Source organism: Hyperolius riggenbachi, chromosome 7, assembly GCF_040937935.1.
Source record: "Hyperolius riggenbachi isolate aHypRig1 chromosome 7, aHypRig1.pri, whole genome shotgun sequence".
Taxonomy (NCBI): domain Eukaryota; kingdom Metazoa; phylum Chordata; class Amphibia; order Anura; family Hyperoliidae; genus Hyperolius; species Hyperolius riggenbachi.
Window position 1 is genome coordinate 298,431,353 of NC_090652.1, and position 26,067 is coordinate 298,457,419.

At 44.7% G+C, this 26,067-nt stretch overlaps 1 protein-coding gene across 2 annotated transcripts in view; it reads left to right on the forward strand.

Annotated features, from left to right (window-relative positions):
- Nucleotides 1-26,067, forward strand: part of PTPRN (protein tyrosine phosphatase receptor type N) — a 160,091-nt gene that overhangs the window by 26,483 nt on the left and 107,541 nt on the right. For both annotated transcript variants that reach the window (XM_068246034.1, XM_068246035.1), the window contains exons 2-5: nt 16,595-16,645; nt 20,795-20,908; nt 21,249-21,354; nt 25,499-25,739. In XM_068246034.1, coding sequence (XP_068102135.1) covers nt 16,595-16,645; nt 20,795-20,908; nt 21,249-21,354; nt 25,499-25,739 — 512 coding nt within the window. The remainder of the gene's footprint in view (nt 1-16,594; nt 16,646-20,794; nt 20,909-21,248; nt 21,355-25,498; nt 25,740-26,067) is intronic.

Genomic DNA, 26,067 nt, shown 5'->3' on the forward strand with positions numbered 1-26,067 from the left:
TGCATAACGCCAGAAACAAGCATGCAGCTAATCTTGTCAGATCTGACAATGTTAGAAACACCTGATCTGCTGCATGCTTGTTCAAGGTCTATGGCTAAAAGTATTAGAGGCAAAGGATCATCAGAACCGCCAGGCAACTGGTATTGCTTAAAAGGAAATCAGTATGGCACCCTCCATATACCTCTCACTACAGTTCCCCTTTAAGTCGGGACTTACTACATACACTAGATAAAAATCGTCTGACAATCATTCTCTTATCTAGTTTGTGAACGTCCCATATGTTGGATCCTTAATGGCCCCTGATGCCAGAGCAGCCCTGATCACATAGTTTTTCTCATCAATCCATTATTTTCCAGCATTGTCTTAACTCTCTTGGGCATGGAGGTCATTTGAGAGTCACAGGTTGCCACTGGAATCCTCTCCCACTCAACCATAAGCTCCAGGGACTCAGGCGGAGAGGTGAGAGCACAGCTTCTGCTGCACTATTCTCTGCATTTCCACACTCGGTTGGGGAGAGTAGGAAGGGGGAGTGCCCCGAAATATGTCAGGATCGGTGGGTTGTTAATATCTCAAGGACCCCCTGTGCCTCCTTATATGGCACATGGTTTTTATTGTCTAGTGTGTGCTTGTGTGTATTTTTTTTTTTTTTTGGGGGGGGGGGGGGTGACAAAACTCTAGAAATGGCCCTGTTGGCACTTTCCATGTCCTTGCCTTGTGTCGCCTTGACAATAAGTCTTGAAAGCCATCGAACTCGTCTTTTTTTGTGTGATGGACAGGGCCAGTTCTAGTAATAATGCTGCCCCTGGGCAAAATTAACCCAGAATTGATCTTCATCCCAATCAGTAGCTGATGCCCCCTTTCCCATGATAAATATTTACCTTTTCTCAAACGGATCATCAGGGGCTCTGTATGGCTGATATTGTGGTGAAATCCCTACCACAGGAAACTGTCAGGACTATGGGCCTGGCAGTTTCCTGTGAACCTTTGTTGCATTGTGGGAAATAGCTCTTTACAGCTGTTTCCAACTGCCAAAAAAGCAAGCGCCATCTCCATCCACTGACATCACCTGCCAGAAGTAAAAATGTCACCATGTGATAAATGTCAGAATGTAAATCAGGGAGAGGAAAGCTTTTACAATGGGCAGACACTAAATCATTTATACATCATTATTGTAAAAAATGAAGCACTCTTTTTTTTTTATTATTACATTATTTTCACTGGAGTTCCTCTTTAAGTTGGGGGAAGACACTTTGAGGCCCCCTACTGGCTCTGGGGACCCGGGGCTATTGCTGGCCACTGCTTTACTTTACCTTGGAGTGGCTCTGACTTTGAGCATTACACATCAGTCAGGGTGGTCCCTTCCTTCCTCGTGTAGAAGGTGTCCTGTTTTCTGAGAAGCTAACATTTGTATCAGTCTGCAGGAGAGCATAACATATCGTTTTATGGAGATCCTGAAATTCCTGTTTTGCATAGTTTAAAAGGTTATTTGTCAAGCTAAAGAGTACCATCTGCTGTTTTCACGCCTTCCTCTGATTGGTTGCTGTGAACAACTGCATTGTGTGCACAAAGAGGCTTTATGAACAGATGTTCAGCATTTCCTCGTCACATCAGTGAGCAGTACCTTGTCTAGGTTCTGCCATCTATATTATATGAGTAATATAACAGTAATATTATATATAATCGTAACCCCTTCCTGTGAAAAGGTCCTATCTGGGGCCCTAGAAGCTGTTTGTGGACTTCATCCAGACTACGTTAAAGGACAACTGAAGTGAGAAGAATATGGAGGCTGCCATATTTATTTCCTTGTACACAATACCAGTTACCTGCAGGGGCGTATCTGGGCAATATAGCGCCTATGGCAGGCACTGAAATTATGCCATAAGTATTGAGAGGTGTGCCCCCCCCCCCAGTATAAGCAGCCCCCCAGTATAGGTAATGAAAGTTGTCCCACAGTATAAGTAACCCCTCCCTCCAGTATAGATGGTGGCAGGTGTCCCCCAGTATAAGTACCCCCCCCCCCCCCTGCCGGTATCCCCTCAGTATGGGTAATGATAGGGGTCCCCTAGTATAAGTAGCCCCCCAGTATAGTTAGTGACAGCTGTCCTCCCAGTATAATTTCCCCCCAGTATAGGTGGTGAAAGATGTCTTCCAGTGTAAGCAGCCCACCCAGTATAGGTAATAAGAGGTGTCACCCCAGTACAATTTCCCCCCCCCCCCAAAGTATCGGTAGCGAGAGATGTCCTCCAGTGATAGCGGGTACAAACGCCTGAGAGGCATCCCTCAGTAAGGTGGTGGAGCACGAGGGAGGAGAGCAGTCATGGAGCCCATGGTGCTGTGGCGCCCATGGCACAAGCCATGTCTGCACCCCTCTAGATACGCCTATGGTAGCCTGGCAACCCTGCTGAGCTATTTGGCTGCAGTAGTGTCTGAATCACACCATAAACAAACGTGCAGCTAATCCTGTCAGATCTGACAATGATGTCAGAAACGCCTGATCTGCTGCATGCTTGTTCAGGGGCTATGGCTAAAAGGACCAGAGGCAGAGGATGAGGCGTTCCGCACCACCTAGATGCTTCCTCAGAGATGATCTCCGAGGAAGCATCCAGGAGTTGCGGAACGCCTGAGAAGCGCAGTGGGTGGTGGACAGGCACATGCAGGGCTCCAATCCCAGGGTGAGGGCTGGGTTTTTATTTCTCATGGCATGGTCTATTGCAGTCGTCCTCAAACTAAGGCCCGCGGGTCGAATGCGGCCCCCTGAGGCTTTTTCACTGGCCCCCCACTCTCAAAATGTTGCAGGGAGTTCTCCTCCAGGTATGGTCGAAGGGGTTAGAGGTAATGTAAAAGGTGTGTGTGTGTGTGTGGCGTGTGTCTTGCTAATTAGCAGTTCATATGATTATTGGGTAAAGAGGGACTTTTGAAAATATGTATTATGAACACTCAAGGCTTTGCGCGGGGGAGTGTGTTTCAGGCTGCTGGGAAAGTGGTTACCAGGTGGAGGGGATGACTTGTAACAAGTATAACCACATGCATTTTGGTCAGTGCTGTGGAGGAATGCTATGATTTGAAGGGTTGTGCTGTATATGTTGCCATAGTGATCGTGTGCGTGTATGGGTGAGATTTTGCAGGCCATTGGGTGATATTAAGGCTTACATATGACTTGCTGTGTGAGTCACAATAGCAGCACATGCTGTGTTGAGGGCGTACTACCCGCACATGCTGTAATGAGGGGCGTACTACCTGCACATGCTGTGTTGAGGGGCGTACTACCTGCACATGCTGTGTTGAAGGGCGTACTACCTGCACATGCTGTGTTGAGGGGCGTACTACCTGCACATGCTGTGTTGAGGGGCGTACTACCTGCACATGCTGTGTTGAGGGGCGTACTACCTGCACATGCTGTGTTGAAGGGCGTACTACCTGCACATGCTGTGTTGAGGGGCGTACTACCTGCACATGCTGTGTTGAGGGGCGTACTACCTGCACATGCTGTGTTGAGGGGCGTACTACCTGTACATGCTGGGTTGAGGGGCGTACTACCTGCACATGCTGTGTTGAAGGGCGTACTACCTGCACATGCTGTGTTGAGGGGCGTACTACCTGCACATGCTGTGTTGAAGGGCGTACTACCTGCACATGCTGTGTTGAGGGGCGTACTACCTTCACATGCTGTGTTGAGGGGCGTACTACCTGCACATGCTGTGTTGAAGGGCGTACTACCTGCACATGCTGTGTTGAGGGGCGTACTACCTGCACATGCTGGGTTGAGGGGCGTACTACCTGCACTTGCGGTGTTGGAGGGCATAATATCTGATTTGGCTAAATGGGAGACATAAGGGCTGCATGTGTTAATAAGTAATAGTTTACATTACCTAGGTTCAATGTAATGTTTTCTACATCATTTCATGTATACTCTGGCCCCCCATCATTCTCAAGCATGTTGACCCGGCCCTCGACCAAAAAAGTTTGGGGACCCCTGGTCTATTGTCTTATATGTGGATGTAGCCGCGGCCTTATTGAGAATATTGGCATATGCTCCACTATACTGAGACCTGTTATCTTGATATTGATACCCAGCCTACCATGTTCACAGTGGTTCCTCCAGCTTCAAATTCTTTGGGGGGCACCAAGGGGACACGATGGCTGGCTGGTGGGGCCTATTTAGGTGATCAAAATCAATGTATGTATGGTGAGCTTTAGATATTTTTGCCTAACTCAGGTGAGGCTAAAATAGAGGCGAACTAAGTTAATCAATGATAGGAACCAAATGTAAACATCACAAACAGAACTCAGAGGCTTTTGAGCAGATGGTGCTATTATTGAAGAAAAGTTGCCTACAGATGTACTTGGCTAGTTGGCTGGTATACTTTAATCCTTACTTGCTAGCGAGCTGCTCCTGTGTGAACAGATCACAGACAAATCATTCCAGCCCCCAGCCTGTGTCTCACAACTCTACAAGCAAGGGAAGGGGGAGAGGCAGGAGGGAGAGAAGCACTGTGTTTGTAATACCTCATGTCAGTAACACTAAGGCCTTCTTCACATTATAAATTTCCAGTGCTATCGCAAGCTCTGAGCAATTTTAGACCTCACCAGATGCTGACTTTTATTCCTGGTGATGCTCTGCCAGGTCTCTACTGCAACTGTCTTCAGTTCCTGCTTGTTCTCGGGGCATTTTCCCTTCAGTTTTGTCTTCAGCAAGTGAAATGCTCAATCGGATTCAGATCAGGGGATTGACTTGGCCATTGCATAACATTCCACTGATTTACCTTCAAAAACTCTTTAGTTGCAGTTTGCTTTGGGTCATTGCCCATTTGGACTGTGAAGCGCGTACAATGAGTTCTAAAGCATGTGTCTGAATATGAGCAGATAACAATATTAGAATTGTGTCTATGTCCCAATATTTATGGACCTGACTGTATGTGATCATCACTCATATTGGATGCCAATTCACTTTGATATTTTTACTTTACAATCGAGTCATGAGCTGGGGGGGGAGGGAGGAAGGACTGGATGATTATGTTTTATTCACCCTTTGCGGTGTTGGTCATTAATAAACTAACATTCGTATTCTTTGTAGAACACTTATAAGAGCCAGAGTTATTAGGCAACCTCATTTGCTGCTCATAAACAAGTACACAGCCTCCCTCCTCCCCTTGCTTGAGCTCTGTGGGCCTGACCCAAAATTCAAGCTATGATGACAGAAATTTGGTGAGAAATTTGCTGGATGTCTCTATCTCCCAGATGCTCCTTCTTCCCCCGAGATTTCCTGCTTTTGCTCTCAGCTGAAATCGCTGTCATTACTGTATTTTTTTTACCCTTACATCCAATTTGATCAGCGTCTTTAGAAGTCACAGAGAAGCCCACTAGAATGTCGAGAAAAATTCTTAGTTGCTGGAGGTAGAAACCTCAGCAAGTCGCCTCTTTTCTGGTCTTGTAAAAAAATTTCAGAGCTTAGTCTCTAGGGACCAGTGTGTTGTTCTTGGAAAGCCTTTGTGTACTTACAGAAAGGAGCGAAGGGTAAGAAACGAGTGCTGAAGCACGAAATTTGGGTGCCGTCAGTGCCGTGGAAGTCTGGCGCTGCCATGGGCACCCATAGTAATTTTGGCTATTTTAATGGGCCCCCAAATTCCATCCTAAGCCAAAATATCTTTGGTGCCGCCCAAACTTTCATGGCACCCAATAGTTTTCGATTTTACAAATATACAAAGAACGTTTCGCGTGGTTAACTGCCTCTGATCCTCTGAAGAAGCGTGGCATTTAACCTTGCAAAGAGCGTTAGTCTTTTCTATGATTATCAGATAAGCCTTTGAAACGTTCTTACACAGAGCTTTATTGTTTCTATTGGCTATTCGACCATCCCGAAATTAAACAAACAGCCCATTTCCAGAGCAGGGCCAAGCCATGCTGACAATCTTACTCTGCCTTACGGAAGCTTCCTTACTCCCTCTTCCATACTAAAGCTTACAGTGAACCTCCGGACTAAAATTCTACTCAGCAGAACTGAAAAGGCTTGGTGTTTCTTTAACAGTTTCACAGCATCGGAACTTTGTTTTTCTTACCAAAGCATCATTTTTAGCTACATTTTTAGCTAAGCTCCACCCATCAAAGAAAACTGCCTGGGCTTTTTTTCCCTGATGGTGTGAAAAGCATGATGGGCTTTCCTATGTTGTTGTTCACGTTGCCTAGCAACTGGGAGGGGTGATCAGCACACAGGACAGTTGGAACTGTGTCTCATGCTCCCTGTCACCTCTTTTCAACCAAAAAGATGGCTGCCCTCATGAAATCAAACATTTGCCTGTTCTTTTAAAGCAGGGTGGGTAAGAGATTATATTACCTATCTATTTTAATTAACATAACTAATGTAACTTAATGAAAGTATGTTTGTTTAGGCTGGAGTTCCTCTTTAACTATTCCTTAACTGTCTTCCCATACCTGGGGCTGGGGCTATATCTACATCTATCTAGTGCCCAGTATAATAATGCCTGGTACACACCATGCAATTTCCTGTTAGATAGACGGGTCGAAACGATTATTTCTGGCAGGTCCAATCTAATTTTCCATAAATTTTCCAATTGATTTTCTGATCACTTCTATTCAAAATAGATCAGAAAAAAATTATGAGCGCCCCCCCCCCCCCCCCCCCCCCCTAAGTGCCTAAAATTAATATTCCCACCTAATGCTCTAAAGTTACCCGTCTCCTCCCGGTAAGTGCCTAAAAAGAACCCCCCACCTAATGCCTTACCCAAACCCCCCTCTAAGTGTCTAAAATGACCCCTCCACCTAATACCTAACCCACCTCCCATAAATGCCTAAGTTGATCCCTCCTACCCGGTGCCCCAAATGACTGCAAGATGTAGCCCATTATCTACAATCCACTACAACCAATACCATTATTTACAATCAACTACAACCATACTTACTTGGGGCTTCCTAGAGCGGGAGCGCGACAAGGGAGCACGCCTGGCCGAGCTGAGCATGCACAACGAAGCGCAACTTGGCCAGGCTACCGGGCCGTACTGCAGGGGCCAGGAGCCCCGCGGGGAGACAGCAAGGGACTGAACGGCCTCAAGTGGGCTTAAGGAAGCCCCAGGTAAGTATGGTACCTGAGATGGCTTTCATCTCAGGTTCACTTTAATTCCTATGTAATAAACAATTGGCTTTTAGCCATATCGGGTGCCCAATTCTCCACTTGGTAGCAGGGGTGTAACTAGAAATCATTGGGCCCCCCTCTGAAACTTCAGATGGGGCTCCTCCCGCCAACACCCCCAATCCCCCCCCCCCCCCCCCCCCACACACACACACACACACACACACTTTCTGCACTGCTAAACTGAGAACCAATGTTATTCCATTGGCCAGTGCACACATGAATGTGTTTTCCCCATGTAGGTAAAGACACAGCAGTGAAGCACTGCAGGCATTTTCCCTATCAATTACATTAGCTTCTGTGATAAAACACGCATGTTTTCACACAGACAGACACACATGGGGCTTGATTCACTAAACTGTGTTAACTGATGTCGCGTTAGCGTTTTGCACATGTTATAACGCACATAATGTTTTCGTGCGCAATTTTTGTACAAAAATGTGTGATTGCGTGCAAAAAACGTTACGTGCAAAACACTAGTGCGACCATAATATTAGTTATCACGGTTTAGTGAATCAAGCCCATGGTGTGCAGAAAACACATACAGAAAAGTGTGCTTTCAGCCTCCGCTTATTACACTCACTCTGTTCATCTCTGAAGGAGCAGAACTGGCTCTGCAGCCTTCTCCCGGATCACGACATGCACAGCACTTGGGGAAGGGTAGAGAGGTTGGGGACTGAGCACTGTACACAAGAGCCTGCTGCACACTGAATAGGGACTGTCTACAAATCTGTCTGCAAAACTTTATAGGATTCCTTATCAGTGGCTGAGCAGATGAAGTCAATAATAACAATAGAGTAGAACGTTTTTTTTTCCGTTTTTTTTCTCTCCTTTCCCTTAGTTGTCAGTCTCTCAGGACTGGGCCCCTTGCGGCATCTAGCCCCCCCTTCGGTTGCATCCCTTGCAAGGTCTATTGTTATGCCCCTGCTCGGGTGCCCGATTACCAATAATCCATTAGAGGCCTGCAAATCCCCACACCCACATGACTGGATCCGCTTTCTCCACGCAGACAGGTGTCAATCCTGCCTCAAACCCCAATTAGTTTGAAACGTACGCGTCTGCAGGCCCCCGCTCCTTCCTGCTAGGTGTTAATGATGCACCAGATATCGGGATTCGGGAATAGATGTTGGTCTATTTCCATCTCCCCGTAGTGCCGTCTGTAAAGTTTATTATTTTGTACAGAACTCCCCCTCCCCCTGCGCTCCTCACACTCCAGGGATGCGCTTGTGGCGGCGGTTTCTGTGTGTGAATGGTGTGCTGATTCAAGTAGTGACGTCCCTCGCTGCTGCTCTCCTCCACCGCCTCTCCTTCCTGTGACTCATCCCACGTCAAATAATAGCGCTGCCCTTTATGCTGGCTTATACTCTCTCCCGCGCTGCTTCTGCGTGGGAGATCAGAAGCCTCGCTGCAATTATCCTCATCCTATACTCTGGTGATCTCTCTCCTCCTCAGTAACCCGCAGGAAGGCGACGCTCTACCAAGTCGTAACCAATCCGTGTCAGCTGGATTTAAATAAAGAGCAACCTCTTTCCTCAAGGGAGGAATGGTGACGTCCACTTCCTGTACGACTGACATCCAACCTAATATTATTCTCCAGATTATTAAACTTTTTAACAGGGAGTCCTCGTCGGAAGCAGGAAATTTGGGCGCATGAGGCAGGTGGACATTCACTCCCATAATAAATATCGTTTAATCTGCGCCCAACAGGAAAAAACAGCGCCGGAGAAAAATAACGTTTTAAAAGCAGCGCCCGGAGACTTTTAATGTTTTATAACTGTTTCTCATGATTACACATTATTTAATGATTTATAATTTTTTAAACATTATTTTTAAACGAAAAACAGTACAATTTTTTTTTTACATTTTTAAACGAAAAACCGCACCATATTTTTTTAAAACATTATTAATGCTTATTACAGGGGGGTCTTAGGTTTAGGCACCACCAGGGGGGTCTTAGGTTTAGGCACCAACAGGGGGGTCTTAGGTTTAGGCACCAACAGGGGGGTCTTAGGTTTAGGCACCAACAGGGGGGTCTTAGGTTTAGGCACCAACAGGGGGGTCTTAGGATTAGGCACCACCAGGGGGGTCTTAGGTTTAGGCACCAACAGGGGGGTCTTAGGCTTAGGCACCAACAGGGGGGTCTTAGGTTTAGGCACCAACAGGGGGGTCTTAGGTTTAGGCACCAACAGGGGGGTCTTAGGTTTAGGCACCAATAGGGGGGTCTTAGGTTTAGGCACCAACAGGTGGGTTTAGGCACCACCAGGGGGGTCTTAGGTTTAGGCACCAACGGGGGGGGGTCTTAGGTTTAGGCACCAACAGGGGGGTCTTAGGTTTAGGCACCAACAGGGGGGTCTTAGGGTTAGGCACCAACAGGGGGGTCTTAGGTTTAGGCACCAACAGGGGGGTCTTAGGTTTAGGCACCAACAGGGGGGTCTTAGGTTTAGGCACCAACAGGGGGGTCTTAGGGTTAGGCACCACCAGGGGGGTCTTAGGTTTAGGCACCAACAGGGGGGTCTTAGGGTTAGGCACCACCAGGGGGGTCTTAGGGTTAGGCACCAACAGGGGGGTCTAGGGGTTAGGGATAGGTACAGGGAGGGTTCTGTGTGAGAGTAGGGTTAGGTATAGGTTTAGTAAAATTCTTATTAATGTTTTATAAAACGTTATTATAAATTTCAATTTTTAAACAGGGAAGATCAACATTTTTAAAATTGCCGATTTTATACACATTATTTAATGATTTATAACTTTATAAAACATTATTTTTAAACGAAATATAACACAAATTTTTTTTAAACGTTATTCATGATTATCTTTTTAAACCCTGCGCCCTTTTTTCCCGGCGCCCTTTTTTAACGTACGCGTCCTCGTCCCCCTTTTCCTCCTAATCGTGATAAATCCAGCAATGGTACCCAGGGCGTAACTAGAGAGGAGCAACTCCTGTGATCATGGCAATGTCATTAACTGAGCGCTAGAACCAGTCGTTCTGGCGCTCAGATAATGACATTACCACCCAGGCACACTTATTGACCTGAGGAAGCTGCTGTAGCCATGAAACGTGTTGTCAATTGTGCCAACAATAAAAATTTAAGAAGTTTTTATCACTACCTTAGGTGTGAGCTTGACTCCTTTAAGGTGGGAACTTTTTAGTATCTTCATTTGTTACTGAATACTGTTCTATACCATAAGAAACACAGGTGTACTGTATGTCTACCACTTTTTCAGTGAATTCCACCCCTTCCTAGGGGAGGACACATGTGGAAGACCTCCATTTTTCTGGAGCTGCGACCTACCCCATAGCCTGAAGCAAGGCCGAGTGAGAACAGTACTTGCTCACACCTCAGCAGAGGGATTGCTTCTTAAGCGACCCAGTTTTGTGAGTATAACTTTTTCTTCGCATGTATATTCTGGTGTCCCTTGGATAATACACCAGATTGGGCTCCCGGTCTCCCTGTGCCTTTTTGTTTTCCACACAAACCTGCAATACTTCACATCAGGTGTTTTTGTGGCTGCCCTTGTTAGGGGTCTGAAGATCATGATGGCCAAACTGCTTTATGACCCTTGTGAGATGGGCCTCAAGACAGTGAAGTGCACCAAGGGGAAGCAAGGGAAGGGGTGTAAACACTGGGGGTGCCCCTATAAAGTTTCTCTGGGGTTCCCATGAGTTGTAGTTATGCCAGTGATACAGTGATAGTACACTACATCCCAATAACCTCCACTCCTAAAGCTTGTTGTCTGAGGGTAACTCTGGACTCTGAGCTCTCATTTAGACCACTTGTTAACACATTAACTACCTCCTGTTACTTCCATCTCAAAAAGATTTCCTGACTTTGTCCCTTCCTTTCACAGGGGGCTAGTAAAAAGCTTGTACATGCTTTAATCATCTCCCGTCTTGACTACTGTAACACCCTACTCTGTGGTCTAGCAAAAGGCAGACTGGCACCTCACCAGTCCCAGTACTGATCTCTGCTGCCCGTCTCATTCACGTCTCCTCCTGCCCCTATCTGACAATCTCTCAATTGGGTGTCAAACCCAAATGATCCAGTTCAAACTCCTCATGCTATCATACAAAGCTCTATGTAAGTTCTCACCTCCATACATTTCCTCATTCCACCCAGAAACTTCACTCCTCCCAGGAGGCCCTCTTGTTCTCTAGCTTGGTCATCTCCTCTTACTTCCGCATCCAGGACTTCTCATGAGTGGCCCCTCTCCTCTGGAAATCTCTCCCACACTGTCCATCATGCTCCGAACCTGGAAACTTTCAAATGTACTCTCAAAATGGAACTGTTTAGACAAGCCTATCATTTGCTATAGGTAGCATTGGAGGCTCATGGCCTCATCCACTAACCCCCTGTGTCTCCTTTCCTGATGTCTCCACCCCACTATATGATTGTAAGCTCTCAAGGGCAGGAGGAACCTCTTCCTATTGTCTGTACTTGGTGAATAAAATATATTCTAAATCCTATTTTTCTGTAATTTATCATATGAACGTGTACCAATGGTGATGTCACAAACCCAGAGCAGGATCATCCACCAGGCAACCTAGGCAGGTACTTGGGGCCTAGTAGGTTGCCAAGGCACCTTCTTTGACCTCTCTCCACTTCAGCTTACCAAAAGGACCACAGGGGGGGCCCAAAACTACTGCCTTGCCATGGGCCCCATTACTTCTTAATCCATCTCTGCAAAAAAAAACACATCATCTATGAATGTATTGGAGTTGCTGGATGTCCTGATTGTACAGAGTTTTAAACTTCTCATGTATCTATGGTCCCCAATATTTGTTTTGTACAATGTACAGCGCTACGGAAGATGTTGGTGCAATATAAATAAAAAAGAATAATAATACATTAAAAAAAGTTCTAAAAACTTGATTTTTTAAAAAAAATGAAAAATCTAGTGACAGCAGTGTTCCCCCTTTTGGGACTCAGACCCCCAGGCAAGTGCCTGCAGCCTTGTAGTTGAGGACACGCCCCCCTCATTAGGCATAGTGAAATCCATGACTATAATCCGTGACATAGTTCCCATTTATTGATCTAAGTCCCCGTATGAAAGTCCAACACCGTCTGTGAGACAGATCTAATACTACGCATGCAGAAGTGGGCATCTTGTGGCCAAATAGTAAAATTACATCTGTAAATAAAAAATTTCAGATAATGACTTTTTTACTGTTAAAATTAGTCCCTTACCTCCCACACTCCCCAATAGCTACACAAAAATGAAAAAAAAAATACATAAATAGTTACCTTAGGGACTAAACTTTTCTAATATGTATGTAGTAAGGTATATTACTATTTTTTAAATTATGAGCTTGTAAATAGTGATGGACGCAAAACTGAAAGAATGCACCTTTATTTCCAAATAAAATATCGGCGCCATACATTGCGATAGGGACATAATTTAAACATTGTAATAACCGGGACAAATGGGCAAATAAAATACATGGGTTTTAATTACGGTATCATGTATTCATTTCAAACTATAATGGCCAAAACCTGAGAAATAATGATTTTTTTCCATTTCTTTTTTAATATTCCTGTTAAAATGGAGTTAGAAAAAAAAATTCTTTGAAAAATGTACCACCCAAAGAAAGTCTAAATGGTGGTGGATAAAGCAAGATCTAGATCATTTCAGTGTGATAAGTAGTGATAAAGTTATTGGCGAATGAATGGGAGGTGAAAGTTGCTTGGATGCATAAGGTGAAACAACACTGTAGGCTGAAGTGGTTAAGCCCCGCCTAATGTGTGTATGTGTCTTTTTCGATTGCAGCCAGCAAAGAATTTCCAAAACTGACAGCAATCTCTAATTTGCAACCAAGGCGACAGCAGTCTGTGTGCTATTTTTGGAGTACTGTTGCCTTAAATCTGTACCGGATTATTATGAATTAATGATTAATTCATTTTATAGTTCAAGCTGAAAGAACGATTGTCATTAATGTTTAAAATACGTAGAGACAAACTGAAAACACTGAAAGAGCTGAACTTTTCTCAACAAAAGCAGCATTTTATCTGTATTGACTGTTGCATTTCTTCTGGATTTCGAGGACAATATTCTGACCTGTAAAGTACCCAGGCTGTACGTAAACAGTGTAATGTTTTTGTTGTTTTTTTAAGTGGACCCTTGCACAAGACAGAAGGAAAACCTAGAGAAATGCACCCTGTATGTATTTAGAGAGTTTAGCCTGTCTAGTTCCCCCTCATTTGTGACTAATCACAACTGTAATTTGACCTGTTAGCTGTGTCAGCTCTGGAATCTCCCATGGCAGAGCAGCTAATTTGTAATTTGTAAATACAGTATATATATATATATATATATATATCTATCTCAAAGCAGCCGCTCCAGGTTAGTGATAGGAAGTCCGGATCTTTTTAAGGATTCGGATCATTTGAATCGGATCATTGAAAAGATCCGGATCTTTGAACCGAATCATTTGAATCATTTTACTAGGGAAGCAGACTGGGTGAAATGACTAGCAGGACAGGACTTTCCCTGCACTGTACATTCTGTATGTTCCTGTTTCTTCCAGACAGACATCCACTGTGAACCGAATCGTTCATTGTGATGATCCGGATGATTCGACTCACAAAAAAGATCCGGATCAAATGAACGATTCATTCATGATCCGGACAACACTACAGTCCCACCACACACAGTGCAGTGAATATTAATTAGCCATGTGGCTGGCCATGGAGGAGGAGGGGAGACCTCCTCCTCCAACATTACTGAGCATGTGCAAACAGTCTAACGTGGCTGAGCCCAGTATAACGTACAGCATGCAGCACTTTGCACTATGTAACGCAACGTGTGCACTGTGAGCAGCACATTGATTTTACAGTGCTGTGAGTTAGGCTGCGTTACTGGCTGCTGTAACGTAGGACTTTAACCTCCCACTGTGAAACCAGCCTAAAGGTTATTATTGCCGTTGTGTATCTTTTAGGGCAGAGAGGAAGTTATGAGTTCAGGTCCACTTTAAAGTGGCTACACACTCATAACAATGGTATGATTTGTTAATGTGACGTTGGGCTGGTGAGGTATACACAGTCAGGTCCATAAATATTGGGACATCGACACAAATCTAACATTCTTGGCTCTAAACACAACCACAATGGATTTAAAATGAAACGAACACGATGTGCTTTAACTGCAGACTGTCAGCTTTAATATGAGGGTATTTACATCCAAATCAGGTGAACGGTGTAGGAATTACAACAGTTTGCCTATGTGCCCCCCACTTGTTAAGGGAACAAAAGTAATGGGACAGAATAATAATCATAAATCAAACTTTCACTTTTTAAAGTGAACCTAAAGTCAAATGAAAAAAATGAGATTTACTCACCTGGGGCTTCCCTCAGCCCCCTGCAGCCGATCGGTGCCCTCGCAGCTCCGCTCCGATGGTGCAGGTCCCGCCGGCGAACACTTCCGGTTTGGCCGTCACCGGCCGACAGGCATGGAAACGTGAGTGATTGTTCGCGTTCCCAGCCTGTATATCGCCCCCTATGCTGCTATTGCGGCCAGGAGGCCAGAAGGCCACAATAGCAGCATAGGGGGCGATATACAGGCTGGGAATGCGACGAATCCCTCGCGTGACGGCCAAACCGGAAGTGTTCGCCGGCGGGTCCTGCACCATCAGAGCGGAGCTGCAAGGGCACCGATCGGCTGCAGGGGGCTGAGGGAAGCCCCAGGTGAGTAAATCTATTTTTTTTTATTTGACTTTAGGTTCACTTTAATACTTGGTTGCAAATCCTTTGCAGTCAATTACAGCCTGAAGTCTGGAATGCATAGACATCACCAGACGCTGGGTTTCATCCCTGGTGATGCTCTGCCAGGCCTCTACTGCCACTGTCTGCAGTCCTCGGGGCATTTTCCCTTCAGTTTTGTCTTCAGCAAGTGAAATGCTCAATCAGATTCAGGTCAGGTGATTGACTTGGCCATTGCATAACATTCCACTTCTTTCCCTTCAAAAACTCTTTGGTTGCTTTTGCAGTGTGCTTCGGGTCATTGTCCATCTGCATTGTGAAGCGCCTTCCAATGAGTTCTGCAGCATTTGGCTGAATATGAGCAGATAATATTGTCCGAAACACTTCTGAATTCATCCTACTTATATTTCGGCCCCTTTTGTGATTGAGGTTGACACCGCAAGATGACATCACACAAAGATGACATCGCATAAATAAAAATGACATCACATAAAGATGAAGTTAACTTTTCTTCTGCATTTTTGTACTCTTATTTAAAAAAAGGGTACCGTAATTGAATACCCTTTTCTTCTGTAAAGCTGAATTCTTCCCTAACAATGCTGGAAGATGGATTGCAGCGACGTCCCCGATGACAAGCGTTCCCCGATACATCCTCCTGGCAGCGGTTACACGAGATGGCACACGACGGGCGCAAACCAGAGTTCAAACGATCGTGGCATTTTGCGTGAAAGTCTTTGGGAATCGTAAAGATCCAATTCGCCGCGTTGGTCGTTATAGTCACCAAAAAATGTTCATGTAATTGCACGCCTGTACCAACATCAAGGGATTGTGCCAGGCCCGGTCTGCCCATGATGCCAAGTGAGGTGTCAGAAGTCTGGGGGCAGCACCAGGCAGAAACAGGAAGTGAAGCGAGTGCCTGGCCAACCTATACTGGGGGCAACTGTACCTGGCCAACCTATTCTGGGGGCAACTGTACCTAGCTACCAATACTGGGGGCACCTATAACTGGCTACCTACCTATATGCAAATTGTTTGGGTGCTGTAAGACCATTCCAATTGGGGGAGGGGGGGGCACATCCTCACAAGTTTGCCTCAGGCAGCAAAAAGTCTGCAACCGGCCCTCTTCATCACTCAAAAAATTGCTGGTGTTTGTAAAAATTGGCATAGTGGGTATGGGCCTTGAAGCTATTTGTTGTGTTATTGTAGGGATTGTCACATTGCCACTGTAGCATCCATCATGGGGCCTTGTTCAGCGGTATTTAGGAAACATGTTGGGAGAACGGTGTGACATTTAGAGTCTGAGAAAATCATGTCTAAGCATCTTCCTCCATCACTCCCGCCCCTTCACTTCCTCTCGCGCTCGTCTGAGAGCCCCAACCAACGTCAGTGAACACAATCATCAGCGACGTCAAGCGAAGATGGGAATAATCTGACATATGAGGAGGCTCCAATATCACAGCCTTGCGTTCTCTGAGGGGTTCCAGGCGCAGAGTCTCATAAGCCCCCTCCTCTCGCCTGTCAGTTATTGTTTTAACATGCCAAAGCCCTGATTGGCAAATTCAGCTGTCTCCCTGTATCAGACCTGCGTACAGCTAATTACTAACTAATCATATGTGATAACCGTGGGCACTCGGGTGATTTACGGCTATTGTTGTGAAGGCAAGCTTTCCTTCCTTGTTTTGGAGGAGGTTGCTATAACTGTGTTGCTATTCTGTAATGTGGTTTAAATTGTTCTGATTTTTCCTGTTTTTTTTCGCAGGTTGCCTGTTTGACCTGAGACTATGCACAAAGGAGGAGGTGTGTGTGCAAGGTGAGTGGTCACTCCATCAGAAAACAGAGAGTAAAGGCATTACATAAAGATGACATCACACAAAGATGACCGCATAAATAAAAATGACATCACATAAAGATGACGTTAACTTTTCTTCTGCACTTTTGTTCTCTTATTTAAAAAAAACACAAACTTTGATAATAAACTATTTGCCTACATCCTCATTTTACTTTTTAGCAAAATATTTTAACTTATTATTAACCACATTTGGCCCCCATTTATTTGGCCAAATCTTTATCACTACTCATCTAAATGATCTATATCTTGTTTGCTTGTTTTTTGCCACAAATTAGGCTGTTTGTGGTACTTGTTTTCAGTAATCACTTTATTTTCTATGCATTTTATAAGGAAAAGAAGAAAAAGAAAAATACACTATTTCTCCAATTCCATCTCCTATAGTTTTAAAATAAGCAATGCTACAATAACTAAAACCCAGACATTTTATTTGCCCATTTGTCCCAATTATCACAACATTTAAAGAGAGTCTGAAACCTCAAAAAAAAAACAACCTATTTTTACTTCATAGTCCTCTTAAGAATGAAAGCCATACCTGAAACGCTGCATCCCCACGGCTGAACGTTCACTTAATACCCCCAAAATCCCGGGGCAAAATTCAACGGCTTTCAAAGTCATGGATTTTGCTGCCCGGGGGAGGCAGAGCTTTGTGCTGTAGCTCTGGCTCCATTCGCGTCAATCTGTGCTGATCGCCACCTCTCCCCGCCCCTCTCAGTGCAAGAAGACTGAGAGGGGCGGGGAGAGGTGGCAATCAGCACAGATTGACGCGAGTAGAGGCAGAGCTACTGCCCAAAGCTCTGCCTCTACACGGAAGGAGCCCCAAATCTTCCCCTGTGGATTTCGGGGGTATTTAGTGAGCATTCAGCAGCGGGGATGCAGCGTTTCAGGTATGGCATTAATTCTTAAGAGGGATATGAAGTAAACACAGTTTTTTTTCAAGGCTTCAGACTCTCTTTAATTGATGTTGCTAGTACAATGTATGGCAACAATATGTTATTTGGAAATAAAGGTCTATTTTTTTTGTGTGTTTTTTTTTTTTTAATCTGGCCAATAATTACAATCCCTAATTTATTAAAATAACGGTAATATTCTCTGATGACATACATATAAAAAAAGAAGCGGAGTCCCTAAGGCAACTGTTTATGCATTTTTTTAAAGCTGTTATTTTTATTAATATTTTATTTTTACAAGTGTTTGCTTTGTAACTGGGGGAGGGGACTTTGGAAGGGATCAATTTTATAAATTTTTTTAATTAAAAATGTATTGTGACTGGACTTTTTTTTTGCCACTAAATAGCGCTATAAACACTATCCTGGGTTACCAGGAAGCGTTCAAAAAAATGTTTCACTTTTTTTCTACTGTCATTATTATGAATGAACGGGGTCATGTCCATTAATTCCAGGCAGTGCAATTGCCTCGGGGAACACTTGTTCCCCTTCAACAATAGTCGCTGCATAAGTGCCACCGGGAATGAGTGGTGGGTGCATGCACCCACCGCAGTAACAATGGATGCGAATACACATCCATTTAAGACTTTAACAGCTTCTATATGGATCACTATTCGTCCAGATAGAATGAAGTGGGTAAAAAAGGTCAATGACATGCTAACAATTCTGACTTCATGCAAATTTAAAGTGTAACTGTAAACTGCTAAAAAAAAATAAGATTTTCACTTACCTGGGGCCTCTGCCAGCCCCCTGCAGCCGACCATCTCCTGGTCCTGGGCCGTTCCTCAGTTCCTCTACCGCGGCTCACTTTTCTTCCCGTAATGGAGGTCGACTTGTAAATTGACCTCCATTACACCCTGGCCACACGTATCCGAGTACGTGTTCCTGTAGCCAGGAGCGCTCTGCGCAGGAGCAGTACGAGAAAATCTCTATTGCGCCTGCGCAGTACACGTCCAGCTACGGGAATGTGAACTGCGCGAAGTGAAAGTGACCCGCGGCGTCTGGGACTAGAGCATCGGTGAGTGGCTGTGTGGGGACAGGTCGGCTGCAGGGGGCTGGCAGAAGCCCCAGGTAAGTGAAACTCTTATTTTTAGCAGTTTACAGTTCCACTTTAATGCCAGTTCCATGCAGCTTGGAAGTGAGCCAAAAATGTCAGGAAAAGAATTTGATTGGTCCAATTCCAATCTGCATACAATCTTGCTGACTAGCGCTGGTAACAATCAACAATACGTGGACATAAGAACCATTGCAACCCAACATTTCAGGTAGTGTTGGAGTTCAGTTGGGTTTGCACCCAAATAATGCAGGGTCTACTAAATGGCAATGCTGCATCTTTACCCTTTCCATTACAATTTTTGGGTCACCCATGTCCCCGCCCCTACCTCTGCACTTATTTTTTTTACCGCTGTGCGGGGGATTTGTGGGTGATCCAGCGAGTGCTTCAGTAGCGGAGATCCAGAATAGGTGACCTAGCATCAGGGGGAGTGGGCGGGGCCGGTGCCCTCTCATCCTGTAGCTCCGCCCTGTCAGACGCAGGCTAGCATAATTATGTGGTGTAGCATGGTGCTAGAGGGGGGGGGGGGGCGACATGCCGGACTAGAACCAGCAACTGCTGCCCTAGTAACGAGACCAAATGCACCCACTTAATATTGAAATGATGTGGTGCAGCAGCAGGTGATGCAGAGATCAAAGTCTGAGGCAGACGCAGTGCCAGATTTTATCAAGCAACAGCGGCCCCTAGCAACAGCCATTTTTCCTTTCTTGCACTATGCACACTGCTCCTATGCTGGTAAAGGCCAATGTCAACCTGGATTTCTGATAAGGCCGCAAAGGCCCAGGCCTTGGGCGGCTGCAGCCTGAAGGGACACCAACATTGCATCATTCTCTCATATTTGCAGTTTACAAACTACACTCTGCATTTTAAACTATAAAACAGATCAGAGCTAATGACCCTTTGAACTTTCCTGCAGTGAAACCTTATCTCAACCTGTCCCTCACTCTTTCTTTGTTGTTTAAAGAGGAATGGACGTGAAAATCTTATAATTTAAATTCGCTTCAGAAGTCTCATCAGTGGCAAACCGCCGCATCCCCGCCGAAAAACAAGGGCTGCAAACCCCCCAAATCCCCGGGCAAACATCCACTTGGTCGTGGATTGTGCTGCCCTGAGAGGCAGAGCTATTGAGCTGTAGCTCCGCCTCTCCTGCCGTTCAAACGCCACGCGGATCGCCGCCTCTCCCTGCCCCTCTCTGTGAAGGAAGAGAGAGGGGCGGGGAGAGGCGGCGATACGCCGCGATTGACATCAGAAGAAGCAGAGCTCTGCCCCTTCCAGGAAGCGCCGGCCTTAGTCACCCCCCCCCCCCCTTCCCGGGGATTTGGGGGGTCTGCAGCCCTCGTTTTTTGGCGGGGATGCTGCGGTTTAGTGCTGATGAGAGTACTGAAGCGAATGAAAAGGTAAATTTAGCAAAATTTTTTCGCTTCAGACGCTCTTTAAAACACATACACATAAGAAGTACATTTCTCCCAGAGTAAAATGAGCCATAAATTACTTTTCTCTTATGTTGCTGTCACTTACAGTAGGTAGTAGAAATCTGACATTACTGACAGATTTTGAGATGTCCTATCTTCTCATGGGGGGGTCTCAGGGTTTTTTTTATTTTCAAAAGCACTTAGAGAATGGCAGTTGCTCTGTCCAACTGCCAAAATACTGTGCAGCGAGCAGGGAGGCTGGCCAGCATCTTTGTATAAATCTTTTTCATGGAATGCCTTTATAAAGAATAAAGGTCATGCTGAGAATCCCCTATAGAGAGATGGACTAGCCCAAAATCTGTCGGTAATCGATCAGGTAATTTATGGCTCATTTAACCCTGGGAGAAATGTACTTCTTATTTGTATGTGTTTTAAATTTTAAGATTTTTGCAATGGTTACTCTTTGAGTGCTTCAGAAAACAGGACTGTCTTTGACCCAAGTTGGGTCGAAGAGCTTAGAGAAGCTCTTTTGCATAGAGAACTGAAGTTTTTTTTAACTCTTCCTGTACTGGAAAACAATATATTTGCTACTAATGTTCTATTTCTTAGCTGTACTACACATACGATTCATTATCTCATAAGTTTATTTTAATTTAAGATTCCCTTTGAGTAAACCAACACTTTAATTATCGCCTTTCAGATGGATTGTTTGGCCAGTGCCGGGATCGATCAGAGAGGGATGTGGGTCAATTCCAGGTGACACCGGGGACCCTGCAACAGCTGCAAGGCGTTCTCCGACGGCTAACGGCAAAAGGTACCCGCTAACCGCAGCAGACAGTCGCGAATAACCTACTTCATTATTCTGTCGGAATTACAGGAAGATGACAGCGGCGGTGTCTCGCATCTTACCAGTTATGGTGTGATTGATTGCGCTGGAATCAGAGCTCTGCCTCATTTACATTTCCGCGCAGAAGGACTTGAGTCTGTCTTTCATTCTTTTGTTGCCCAGAATGGTCCGGCTCTGCTGACCAATTAACTTGGAGTTTAGTTCTGTAGATAACTTACATTGCGAAGAGCGTACAAGAAAGTAGGGTGAAAGACTGAGATGGGTCTGAGAACTAACTGCTATTTTTTGTGTGTGTCCACGGTAACAGGGTTGTCATGGAAGGACGACGTGACCCAGCGAGTGATGGCTCACGAAATGGGACGAATCCCACAGCACAAAGCTCTGGAGGCCTTCGAACGTTTGGATGAGGACAGGTACACGATGTTATTAATGGCGCACTGCGTTCAAAATGGGAACTAGAAAACTTGAAATGCTTATAGAGGGCATGGTGTCTGTAAACACATTTCCTCTGGTTCATTGCCCTAAAGGTGCTCCTTAAGGGGCACTATAGCGGAAAAAAACTGTAAAATTTAAAATATGTGCAAACAAACAAGAAGTATGTTATTTTTCCAGAGTAAAATAAACCATAAATTACTTTACTTTTCTCCTATGTTGCTGTCACTTACAGTAGGTAGTAGAAATCTGACAGAAGCGACAGGTTTTGGACTAGTCCATCTCTTCATAGGGGATTCTCAGCAAGGCTTTTATTCTTTATAAAGATATTCCCTAAAAAGGATTTAAACAATGATGCTGGCCAGCTTCCCTGCTCCCTGCGCAGTTTTTGGTAGTTAGGCAGAGCAACTGACATTCACTAAGTGCTTTTGAGAATAAATAGCGTAAATCCCTGAAAATCCCCTATGAAGAGATGGACTAGTCCAAAACCTGTCGCTTCTGTCAGATTTCTACTACCTACTGTAAGTGACAGCAACATAGGAGAAAGGTAAATTATGGCTCATTTTACTCTGGAAAAAGTGTACTTCTTATTTATACATGTTTGCACATATTTTACATTTTACCATTTTTCGCCATAGTGCCTCTTTTTAAGGAAACAATATTTTCCTCAGATGAAATCTTTTGATCAGATTTTTACGATCAAATTGGACAGAAAACCACACAGTAGGATTTAGTGCATCAGGGGGGTCTGTATGGCTGATAGTGTGGTGAAACCCCTCCCACAGTGTGATGTCATGACCATGGTCCTGAAAGACAGTTTGTAGTCTGTGAACCTTGTTGCATTGTGGGAAATAATGACTGTTTCCAACCAGCAAGCAAGCAGTATTTCTCTCTGTGCTCACGAAGGATCAAACATCATGACTGAATTACACAGCGTGTGTCAATCATTTCTTGCTCTAGCTTCTATTTCTAACGTCTAACTTTGCAATGTCTTGATTTATTTTTTTTCCGTACTACTATCTTTCAGTAAAATTCCTCTTTAAAGTGAATCTGAAGTGATTCGTAAAAAACAAAGAACAGATACTGACCTAAGGAGAGGGAAGGCTCTGGGTCCTGTAGAGCCTTCCTGCTCCCCTCCTGGTTCCCTCGTTCCACCGCAGGCTCCTCCATTCAAATCTCCCACCTCGGGAGGCTTCGGAAGTCTTCTGGAGCCCGAGTGCTCACTAGGGATGATCGGAAAGGCCGATTTCCGATTCCGTGGAAACTCGGAATTCCGTCAGAACGAAATTCCGTAACCGTTACATTCCGGTGGAATTCTGCGGAATTCCACGTTCCGACGGTAAAATTTCAGTAATCTCATTTGAAACCTCGTTTTTGAAACATCGTAGGCCATGGGACCTAGTGGCCGTTCCACTGGTCTTTTTTTTTTTTTTGGGAGCAGCAGGAGTTGTCGTAGACCATGGGACCTAGAGGTGGTTTCACAGCAGTCTGTATAATTTTTTGGGAGCAGCAGGAGAAGTTGTAGGCCATGGGACCTAGAGGTGGTTTCACGGTGGTCATTATTTTTTTTGGAGCAGCAGCAGAAGTTGTAGGCCACGAGACCTAGAGTTGGTTTCACAGCAGTCATTATATTTTTTTTTTAGAGCAGAAGATGTTGTAGGCCATGGGACTTAGAGGTGGTTTCACGGCAGTCATTATGATTTTTTTTGGAGCAGCAGGAGAAGTTGTAGGCCATGGGACCTAGAGGTGGTTTCACGGCAGTTCCGTTCCGATGCGATGGAATGGAATCACCGATTTCCGACCGGAATCGCGGAAAACAGAATTCCGCGGAATGCGGTAAGCATCCCTAGTGCTCACGAAGACAGGTAGCTCAGTACTGTGCGTGCACAAGGAGAGAGAGCCCTCATGCAGGCGCAGTACGGAGCGGGCTGTCTTTGGGAGCACTCTGGCTTCTATAGACTTCCGAAGCAGCAGAGAGCAATCTCCGACTGCCTCCAGCAGTGGAACGCAGGGGCCAAGAAAAAAACGAGAAGGCTTTATGGAACCCAGGGCCTTCCCTCTCCTTAACCCTCTTGGCGGTAACTCCGAGCTAGGGTCGGGGCGGAAAACCGCAGCTCAGAGCGGTAATCCCGACCTCTGCTCGGGGTAGCCGCCGGAGGCTCTATGCAGAGCAATGCGTGCAGCGGGAGCATTTCTACATACCTCCCGGGGATCCCGACATCGGACGCCATTCTTCTTCCGTCCTCCGGGGCTCTGCTTCCTCCTGGTGAGATCGCCGGCTGTTGTCATGACGACAGCCGGCAATCTCACTATAGAGTTGTAGCGCCACCCGGAGGATGGAGGCTTAACTGCAGCGCTGGAGCCAGAGAGGTGAGTGATTACTGGGGCTGTGCAGATCTCCCTGGCAGCAGGATTTTTTCAAGGTTTTAGGGTCTGAAAGGGTGCAAAAATGTTAATGTCATGTGATGTTAATGACAGACATTAATCCATATGGAATTATTAGAATCTCACTGACCATCCCTGGTCAGTACTCCTGGTCTGGTGTTATAGAGCTGTGTATGTCCTTCATACTAGGGGGGTATCACGATACTACAGTCTGTATTGGACCAGCACTTTCTTTATATCAAAGAAAATCTTTATTGCAAATAATCCTAAAGGATCTTTTTTTTACTTCTTCCCAACCACGACTACGTGTATTTACGCCCAACCCCCGCGCACAACGCTTTACAACCGGGGGAGTAAATACACGAGACGCAGCCGCTTATTCACCAAACCCAAACGTAAACACTACTTCCGTGTTCTAATAGAACACGAAAGTTAAGTGTAGCGCCATCTTGTGGCCAAATAGTAAAATGCATCCTAATACACCATTACATACATACATTATATTTACATTTTTATTACATTTTAATCCCTTACACCCCTACCCTATAGTTACCAAAATAAAACACTTGTAAAAAGAAAAAAAGACACCACTTAAATAAAAACATAAATAGTTACCTTATGGGCTTAATATGTATGCCATGAGGGTATATTACTGTTAATTTTGCAAATAATGGCTTGTAATTAGTGACATAGTACCATATTGAAAATCACTAAATGAAAAAAAAACACCTTTATTTCCAGATAAAATATTATCCCCCATACATTGTACTAGGGACACAATTTAAACATTGAAATAACCGGGACAATTTGGCAAATAAAATGTGTGGGTGTTATGTATAGAAGCACATTTTATTTTAAAACTGTCTGAAAGCTGAGAATTAATAATTTTTTTCCTTTTTTTCTTATTATTCCCTATAAAATACATATAAAATAAAATCATTCTTAGCAAAAAGTACCCAAAGAAAGCCTAATTTGTGGCAAATAAAACAAGATGTAGATCATTTTGATGTGATAAGTAACAATAAAGTTATTGGCGAATGCATGGTAGGTGCGTGATGTGAAAAGTGCTCTGGTGGGGGGAAAAAACCTGTGGTTGAGAAGTAGTTAAAGTCCACAATTCACAAGTCTCTTGAGTGGAATTATAGCTCTAAAGGGATGTGCTGGCAATAAATGGCAATGTTTTGGAGTATTCTACTCCTTCCTCAGGCATTCCAACATTCCAAAGTCAAGAAAAGTGCTGGTCCAATATGGACTAAAGTTTTGGATCTGACTGGGCATTTAGTGAAGAAATTGAGATATCTTTAACACTCTAATGCCAGTTTAGAGAAAGTGAATTACTCATGAGGCCAGAGGACTATGCACTATGCTGCAGTTCCCATTTGGTATGGATTGGCTTGATTTGAGAAGAAACCAGGTGGTTCTTCTTCTTCAGTGTTCCTCTCAGTACTACTAGATATGAAGCAAAATTTGTTGAAACCAGGGATATTGAACTCCAGTCCTCAAGTGCAGAGCTCATCATGATTTGTGGTACAGCTCAAATTCACTGATGGGACTGACTCAGAGGTGTGATTCATCAAGTAAAACCTATTTCTCCATTTCTCGGTCCATCCTAAATACTGGAATGGATATGGCCCTCAAGGACTGGAGTTCAACACCCGTGGTTTAAACTCTGCCACAATATGGACTATGTGGCTGTTGTGACTTTGTCACTGTTTCTTAAAAATCTTATTTTTTTTGTAGATCCTCTTTGCTTCATTCGCCAGGGCGGACGATTCAGCGTCTTACTGGGGCAAGTCCATTTTCATCGCAGAGGTGGAGCAGCCAATCTGATTCACTCCCATATTTTAGATCACGATTGTCCTCATCTGATTCCTCACTAATACCACAGAGACACCCTGTGAGCCTCAAGCAGAGCATATCTCCTCTGTTGGATCGATACCTAGCGTACTTCCTGCTTTCCTCTCAGTCACCAGCTTCACAGGTACGTCATGAACGAGGAAATAGGAAACAAAGATTTCTACTCCTCTAGTATTTCTATTTGAGTTTCAATAATAGTATCAACCCTTCTAATGAACACTCTGGCCTTATTTCTTTAAAGAGACTCTGTAACAAAATGTTCAGCCTTATTTCTTCTATCCTATACATTCCTATACCTGTTCTAATGTGCTCAGTCTTACTGCAGCCTTTCCTTAGTTGCACAGTGGCTGTATTATCTCTGTTATATGATCTAATCTTCTTTCCTTTTTCGGCTCAGGCAGGAATGTGATGCTCTGCTGTGATAGGTAGAAGTTATACACACCCTCTCCAAG